The sequence below is a fragment of the Sinocyclocheilus rhinocerous genome, unplaced genomic scaffold (genome assembly GCF_001515625.1).
Source record: "Sinocyclocheilus rhinocerous isolate Xijiao unplaced genomic scaffold, SAMN03320098_v1.1 scaffold740, whole genome shotgun sequence".
Classification (NCBI taxonomy): domain Eukaryota; kingdom Metazoa; phylum Chordata; class Actinopteri; order Cypriniformes; family Cyprinidae; genus Sinocyclocheilus; species Sinocyclocheilus rhinocerous.
The window spans coordinates 67,652-76,165 of NW_015636851.1; the positions used below are offsets into that span (position 1 = coordinate 67,652).

Sequence of the window (8,514 nt, forward strand, 5' to 3'; positions counted from 1 at the left end):
GTGTGAGTGTGAGTGTGAGTGTGTGTGTGTGTGTGTGTGTGTGTGTGTGTGTGTGTTCAGGCTTCAGTCGAGGCCTTTTCTTCAGATCTGAAGCCAGTTATACGGTAAACAACGAGATTCCTGAAATATTCTTAAATATCAGATGGAATTTTATACGGGAGATCATTGAATCATCAGGAATCTTGGTTTGGACGTCAATTATACTAATAATTTTCACACAATAATTGGTAGAAGAAACAAAACAGTTAATGTGTGTGAGGACGGATGGGATAATAAATAATTAGACTGTATACTGTATCTGGGAAGAGTTATTTATTTATATTTCGTAAATACTTTAATATTTGATGAATGACATCATATAATTTTTTATTTATTCTTTTGAATTGCATGTATGTGTGTAAATGTGCATGTACTGTCACTAATGCTTCTGCGTTGTATTTATTTATTTTAATCACGCAATTAAACAAATATTTTTTCTACTTAATTTTAGATTTAATAGTAAGAGACAAAAACACAATGAAAAAAAGACAGCTCATCCAAAGCCAGTTCAATAATACGGGAAACACGTGCTTTGAGGGAAGTTTCTGAGGCGAAAAGATCCTGTCGCGAATCTCTGGAGCGTCTGATCGCGCAGCGCCGGTGTGTAGTGCGCATGCGCGGCGCGTCAGATCCGGCTGCGGAAGGATGAATGTAAATGTCAAAGATGGCGGCGGAGGGAGGAGGGAAGGAGATGAACGAGATCAAGAGTCAGTTCAGCACGCGGGAAGGCGCGTATAAACTCCTCACGCACTCAGAGTACAGCAGACCCAACCGAGTGCCCTTCAACTCTCAGGGCTCGAACCCCGTCAGAGTCTCGTTCGTCAACGTCAACGATCAGTCCGGTAACGGCGAGCGCATCTGCTTCAATGTGGGCCGCGAGCTCTACTTCTACATCTATAAAAGCGTCAGGAAGGTGAGCGCGACACGCGTTTATCTGCGCTTTCGTCAAATAGCTGTTATTTCGCATCATGGGTGACGCGACGTGAATGTCACACGCACGCGCACGCACACGGCGCTCTCTCAAAGTGCGCCGTTTGTTTATTTCTGTGTGCGTGCGCGCGCGTGTGTGTGTTCTGGTATATATGGTTTATGAGGACACTTCCTGTGTCCAAAACGGTTTTTTATGAAATTAAAAAATTGCCAGTAGTTTCCTGTGAGGGGTAGGTTTAGGGGTAGGGTTGGTGTAGGGCAATAGAAAATACAGTTTGTACAGTATAGAAACTATTACACCTATGGAGAGTCCCCGTAAACCACAAATGTGTGCGTGTGTGTGTGTGTCTGTGTGAGTGCGTGCCTGAATGTGAGTGTGAGTGTGCGTGTGTGTCTGAGTGTGTGTGTGTGTCTCTGTGAGTGTGTCTGTGTGCGGACGCACACTAACGTGATGAACGCCAGCGGCCCGCCGGCCACAGCAAGCGGAAGCAGCGTCATCACCGGCTCCAGCAACCCCAGCACCAACGGCAGCAGCAGCAGCTCAAGTGTGCTCCCCGCGCCGCTGCCGCGCTCCAACAGCCTCCCGCACTCCGCCGCCGGCACCGGAAACAGCAAGAGCGCCGCCTCGGACAACCCCATCGCCGCCGGCGTCAGCAAGTTCGCCACGCTCTCGCTGCACGACCGCAAAGAGCGGCACCCCGACAAAGACCACAAGCGCAACCACAGCATGGGCCACATCAGCAGCAAGAGCAGCGACAAGCTCAACCTGCTGACCAAAACCAAAACAGACCCCGCCAAGACTCTGGGCACGCAGCTGTGTCCGCGCATGGAGGACGTGCCGCTGCTCGAGCCGCTCATCTGTAAAAAGATCGCGCACGAGAGACTCACCGTGCTCATCTTTCTAGAGGACTGTATAGTCACCGCGTGTCAGGAGGGGTTTATTTGCACGTGGGCGAGACCCGGCAAAGTGGTGAGTTCCTTTGCACCGTCTGCGAGCAGCGACTTCCTCCACACATTCACAGTCAGTCGAGGCTTGCTTTAGCCGCTCGTTTCTCCCACAGCGCTGCTCGTCTCTCGCTTCAGCTGAAGGCCTGATGATAAACTGAAGCGTGCAGCGCTCTGGATCCCCAGAACAGGAATACACCGCCAGCCAAAAGTTCTTTAACAGTAATCTTTCATGTTTTTTTAAAGGGCTCATCGGATGAACATTTTCCACAAGTTGGCACAATTTATTACTAGGGATGTAACGATTCACTCAACTCACGATTCGATTCACGATTTAGGTCTTCACGAAATGTCTGTAACATATTTTGCTTAAAAACACTCAGTGGTTGTGTAAACAACACTCTTTTTGCCTTGTCAAAAACAGCTCTGCTCACACCAGCCCGTTTTGGTGTGTGTCTCTTTAAATGATAATGAGTTACTGCACCCCTCCCCCCTTCTGGGATCTCCACTAAAGATAAAATAAATCCAGTCCTCTCTTGTCTCCTCTGAGGCTGGGACTCTAAATAATGATTTGTATTCGTCTGTGCAGCCAATGACAAAACATGTAGCATGTTTTCTGCAAACTTCAGAACAAGTACGCCGCTGTCGCTTGTGAAAACAATGATGGCGACTGAGCGCTGTGGGTGGAAACGTGCAGATTAATGGACGGTAATATAATAAGAACCCTTTCCTACGTCAGAGGAGGAGAGAAATCTGATCGGCTCATTTTCTCACATGCTTGCAGAGAAAGTCTTACAAAACCAAACTTACTGGGTTCTTCTTTTTTTACGTTTTCTGAGTTGGTAGATGCACCGAACACTCAATTATAGCACTTAAATACGGAAAAAGTCAGATTTTCATCCGATGAGCCATTTAAAGAAGTCTCTTCTGCTCATCAAGCCTGCATTTATTTGATCAGAAATACAGCAAAAGCAGTAATATTGTGAAATATTATTATTATAATTTAAAACAGCTGTTTTCTATGTGAATCAAATCTCACGGTTCAAACACTTGTGACTGCTCGTGATTCAGATTGGGCTCATCTACCTTTAACTGACTTTAAAAAGTTATGAGCAGTCTTGAAGAAAACTAGACTAGTTAAAAGACTAGTCTAAGCATCCGGCGCCGGGTCTAGATGTATTGAGTGTTCAGTATTAGGATGCAAGTGTCCCTCTGAAATGAGGAGCCCAGTATCGGTAGATCTGTAACTAGTTCATCATGACCGTGATCTGTACGTTTGGTCAGATGTTTTTCCTCCTGTATACAGAAATGTCTTCTCTTCTTTTTTCCAGGGGTTGCTGTCATCCCAAAACCAAGCCAGCTCTCCCAGTGGAACAGTAGTATAGCCACGATATTCCTGCTGCTATGAGACCGCACCACGTCTCCGGCTCCGCTCAGAACCGCTGGTTTTCCTCCTCTCCTGCTCTTGCTGTGCTTCTGGAGGCCCGTGTTCGCAGGGGATCCTTACATTTCTTCTGTTCTAACAGAGTATTTATTTGAATTGTTTTGTTGCTTTCACTCTCAAATGCATCTCACGGTGTTATTATTTCTGCTGTGTATGTCAAGCTTGTCTGAGGTGTGGGGAATCATTTAATCAGGTGGAAAAGCAGTGGGCTTGAACTCAGTTTGCTGAGAAAGACCTGGTGGTCCACACGGCTCCAGACTCGCTTCCAGCACAGATCCTTTCAACGCTTTTACCTTCTCCCTCTCTCTGATGGAACAGATTCCACCCGCTGTTCAAGACTTGGCACTGATTTTATTTAGGTTGTTGTTTTGGTAACTACTTTAAAGGATCACAAAAGACAAAAAAGGAAGAGATAGATGTTTGGGGAAGGCCTTGATGCACTTGGCTTTAATATCCTCTGTCTTGAAATCTGAATCTGAAAAGCTGGATGCTGCAATCATAGTTTTTTAAAGAAAATTTGTTTGCACTTAATAGTTTATTAGAAGAGAATGGCTTTACATTTAATGTGTGCGAGGACTCACAGACCGGTATAATGTGGAGAATTATGATTAAAACTTTGTATCTATTGAGCATTTATTTTAATATTGTTTCAGATAAAAATCTGCTTTGTATTATATGTATAATATTGTAATTCAGTGATTTATCGGGGCAAAAGCAAATGATCAGTAACTCTAGTGGACCTGTCATCATTACAGGAAATAGTGACATTTCTAAAGCAGAAAAATAGATATAATAATATTAAAATTAATCTTAAATATGCAGGTTTCTGTTGGTTTAGTTTCGTTTTCCTGTCTCTTGTACAAAAGTCCCCCAGATGTATTTTGATATGAGATTTCTGTAAGAATTAGGCTGATCTATTGTTACAGACGGCCAAACGCATGAAGCTCAGGAAGTCTAGCAGACGCAAAAAACAAACCTTACGAAAGAGTTCCCAGAGTTCATATTTTGCTTACCAACAGCAAACTTATTCTATGTACTACTAAGAAAAAGCCACTAGAGCGATCGGTAGAATCTCACAGTGTGACACTATTAAACGTCTAACAGAGCCTTTTCTGTGACTAGCAGTCATTGTTCATGAGATATACACTAACCGGGAAAGACCAGGATGTGGAAGTGCTCATATTTTTGATTCATGTGGTTAACATTTTGCATTTCACATTTTGTTCTTCATTAAAAAAAAAGTCCATGGATGTTTGGTCTGGTGTGTGTATCTGTGATGTTGTGTGTACTAGTTTACTTTAACCAGCTAGACCACTAACTAGTGCTGAGCTGCTGCTGTTATTACAGGGTTTGTGCTTTTTCATGCTGGTCCAGAATAACTGAATAACAGTTTTTGTTCTATTTTGCAGAATCTATTTATTTTTGTTCTACTGTACGTCAGCAGGTGAAACCAACATTCACAGTATGTGTATTTGACACTTCTGTTACTAAGACCCTGTTTTGATCTTATTTAAGCTGTTTTATTTATGCTGATTGGTATAATTGAAAAAAGTGCAAAAACACTAATGTAAAGGTAGAGTTTATGGCAAATGGTAAATTTCATGCCAAAATGCATTCGTGTAAAATCATCAAGCGGACCGTTACAGATCTGGTGGTGGTGAATGTGCATCGCTATACAGTAGTGAGATCATTTACAGGCAACACAAATGTCAGATATCTAGTGTGCTGTCGAAACATGGCAGTCTGCAACGAGTGTACAGTAAAACCCCTTTATTGAACACTATATAAAGTCCACTTGTGGAAATGTCTCAGTGGCTCCAATAGCAAACCAGCGCTGCTGATGATCCTGTTTAACGTTCATCCCATAATAAAAAGTGCAATAACACCAGGAACAACCAGCACGAATGGCACTCGCTGTGTCTGCCGTGAGATCCGTCTCGTTTAGAGAGATTCATTGGTCTGGTTTGGGTTAAATGCTGGTCTAATGGAAAGCAGCAGACTTACATTAGTTACGTCCATTTTTATAGAATCTGCTTTCAACAATCTGAAACCAATAAACTGCAGTTAGGTCAGATTTGGGATGGATGTATCGTGACCGTTTGAATCGGTCAGCCAGTAAACCCATGCAAATATCATGCAAATAGCTTGTACTGGTTTGAAAACGGCATGTTTCTGTGTGTGCAAAGACTTTTATTATGTAATGTAAATGTTGATGTCTGTAGTCTGTTGAAGCCAGCACACTGGAACCAGAGGCAGACGCGAGGCATGTTGGTCAGTGTTCAGTGGGTCAGCACTCGTCTGGACGGCGCTCCAGCGGAGGCATGTAGCTGCTCTTAAAACGGTGTGGCTCTTCTTTGGGCTTTTCAAACCAGAAGAACAGAGATTCAGATCACAGACAGGACGCTCTAGAGCAGATGAATGCACTGAAGCTGGTGTAAAGGTGTGATTACTTTGGTCAGACGCGAGTGGCACTTTTTGGAGATGGCCGGCAGAGAGCCGCGGTGCGAGACGCTCAGCGCTGGGAAGCTGGACACTGGGTAAGGGATTGTGGGTGTCGGGATCACCACGTTGAGTTTTGGTAGCTCCAGAGGAAAGTGCGAGGCGTTTCGTCGGCTGAGCGAGTCGCTGGCGTGCTTGAGATGCTGCAGAGAGGAACAGAGTCAACCGTTAAAACATTTCATCACAACTGCAAATTATGAGCTGAGATTTGACTCTTTATGCTGCTTTCTGTCAAAATGCATTTAGTTTCTTTTCAATGAAAGAACACAAAACAATGTGTTCATTAGGTGACGACAAAGTACAACTGAAATTCAATAATATCCAAAGGTTTTATGTATTCATTGAAATCAACAACAGAAATGACCTCCAGTCGAAAGACAGACAGCATTAAGCATGCTTTGTTTTCATTCTTCATTGTCTGTGTTTTTGCTCATTGTGATGGAAAGAGTGCGTTCACAACAGTTCACGTGTCCTTTTGTGTTATTTTGTGCAAATGAAAGTTATAAAATGCTGTTTATGTTGCGCGTGCGTGTATGTGATTAATCTCAAGTGCTTCAGTGTTTGTTCAGGCCGATCCCTGACTGCATTATTGGAATTTTCTCAATTTTTCTTCTTCAAAAAACACTGCATTATTAATATTCAGCAAAGGATTTTTATTTTGTCTAACATCTACTGGCGTGCTGTGAAGAGGTACCTGTCGTCTTCCCTGCCGTGCGATTCTCCACAGCTGATCCACGGATTCTCCCTCGACAGCTCCCATCGCCTTCCGCAGACTCGCTGCTTTCCTCTCACACATCCTGCAGAAAACACCACAGAAGGAGCTGAAGCAGTGCTGCAACACAGGTACAGCACACGTGTGCTTCGACTGATTCTGTACTGACTGACAAACAGCTGCACTGAAAGGAAGCCTCGAGTTACTGATCTTACGCTTTATTCTGAAAGCCAGAGTGTCTGATAACAGTGAGTGACATCAGGCTGATCCTGTGTTCATAAACACAGCTTTTACCTGCTTTACCACTGATCTCACATCACTGAAAAATGCAATTTGCGGGTAAAATGTTTTCATGAGCAAACAGTGCCTGAGAGCATCTTTAAAGGGGTCATATGATGTTTTTTAAAGATCATTATTTTGTGTATTTGGTGTAACAGAATATGCTGACATGCTTTAATGTTCAAAAAACACATTATTTTTCAAATACTGTACATTATTGTAGGTCCTCTATGCCCCGCCTCTCTCAAACGCTTCGTTTTCTAAGACTTTAGTCTTTGCAACTTCAGGGATCTTATCTATGCACAATCAGCTTGTAACACTCCAAAGAGAAAGGAAAACTTGAAATCGCATCATATGACCCCTTTAAGTGAAACGGCATGCTTTAATGCTTCTGTGTCAGTCGAGGTGTGTTCGTACCGCAGTTCTCTGAAGCAGGGGTGCTGCAAAGCTGTGCGGGCACTGACGCGCTCCTCGGGGTCGTAGGTCAGCATCTGGTGCAGCAGAGACAGAGCGGCTGCAGAGCACTGAGGGATCAGCTGGGAGATGCCACAGCCTCTGCGAGGAGGGAAGTCGAAGCGCATCGCACGGGACCTTCAACACAACATTGAAACCATGAATTAAACATTATTTTAGCTAAAAATGAAACTCCTTTTTGGGAAATTAAGCATTCTGTCATTTTGATAATGGCCTTGGGTCTAAATGCTATACATTACAACTACGCATTATTATACACATTATCTGCTTGTTGAGTCAGAGTCGGGTGCAATCCTCATCTCAGATGTTCATAATCACTATTTTTTTAATCGCACACCTTTAAGCTAAGCTTTAATAACTGCCGGCGTTCACGAGTCACTCATCAAGCCTGCATGCTGTGCGCTGGTCCGTTCTGTGTCTACATGTGACTGTGTTTGTGCTCTTAGTCTGCTGGGTGTTGCTTTGGTCTCTTTTCTCTCTTCAGTGCAGAGGGATGTCTGAAATATTGTTTTGATGAGTTTGTTCTCACTGTTTGAACTTCTGCAGCAGCGAGCTGTCCGGCGTGCCCAGCACATCGTGGATTTTGTTGACCTGGTCTAACTCGTTTCGGCCGGGGAATAAAGGGCTCAGACTAGAAGACATGGAAACGACTGATTAGAACATGACAACAAATCAAGGAACAAACGCCACACCGCTCACGGCACGATGGAAGCACCTGAGGATCTCGAAGAAGACGCATCCGGCGCTCCACATGTCCATCTTCTGCGAGTAGTGTCCGTCGGTCAGCAGGCACTCGGGCGCGCGGTACCAGCGTGTGGAGATGTACTCGGTGTGAGGAGGTCTGGAGAAGATGCTCCTGCAGGAGCCGAAGTCTGCCAGCTTCAGCACATCGTTCTGTGAGAGACAGCGGAAGTGACTGAACATATATATGCACACTTATTGTCACGAACAAATAATGATTAAAAAATCACATAGTCTGGATGGCCTTACTTTGATCAAGATGTTCTCTGGCTTCACGTCTCTGTGGAATATGCCATGGCTGCGTTCAGAATGAACAGATAAGCGTCAGTATCGTCACTCTTGAGGAGGCTAAGAGCATATGAGTGTGTGTGTGTGTGAGTGAGTGTGAGTGTGTGTGTGTGTGTGTGTCTCTGTGTGTGCGGGAGTGTGTGTGTGTGTGAGTGTGTGTGTG

At 44.2% G+C, this 8,514-nt stretch overlaps 2 protein-coding genes across 2 annotated transcripts in view; one reads left to right on the forward strand and one right to left on the reverse strand.

Moving 5' to 3' along the window:
• Window positions 1-631: 631 nt before the first annotated feature.
• On the forward strand, window positions 632-4,608 carry wdr20a (WD repeat domain 20a). The gene is made up of 3 exons (XM_016562979.1): window positions 632-967; window positions 1,391-1,939; window positions 3,246-4,608. Exons 1-3 carry the CDS (start codon window positions 695-697, stop codon window positions 3,297-3,299), a joined length of 876 nt encoding a protein of 291 aa, XP_016418465.1. The 5' UTR covers window positions 632-694; the 3' UTR covers window positions 3,300-4,608.
• Window positions 4,609-4,678: 70 nt separating this feature from the next.
• Window positions 4,679-8,514, reverse strand: part of mok (MOK protein kinase) — a 5,040-nt gene continuing 1,204 nt past the window's right edge. The window contains exons 6-12 of the mRNA XM_016562974.1: window positions 8,313-8,361; window positions 8,038-8,216; window positions 7,852-7,953; window positions 7,266-7,439; window positions 6,552-6,654; window positions 5,809-6,000; window positions 4,679-5,717 (exon numbers count right to left, since the gene is read on the reverse strand). Coding sequence (XP_016418460.1) covers window positions 5,646-5,717; window positions 5,809-6,000; window positions 6,552-6,654; window positions 7,266-7,439; window positions 7,852-7,953; window positions 8,038-8,216; window positions 8,313-8,361 — 871 coding nt within the window. The 3' untranslated portion in view covers window positions 4,679-5,645. The remainder of the gene's footprint in view (window positions 5,718-5,808; window positions 6,001-6,551; window positions 6,655-7,265; window positions 7,440-7,851; window positions 7,954-8,037; window positions 8,217-8,312; window positions 8,362-8,514) is intronic.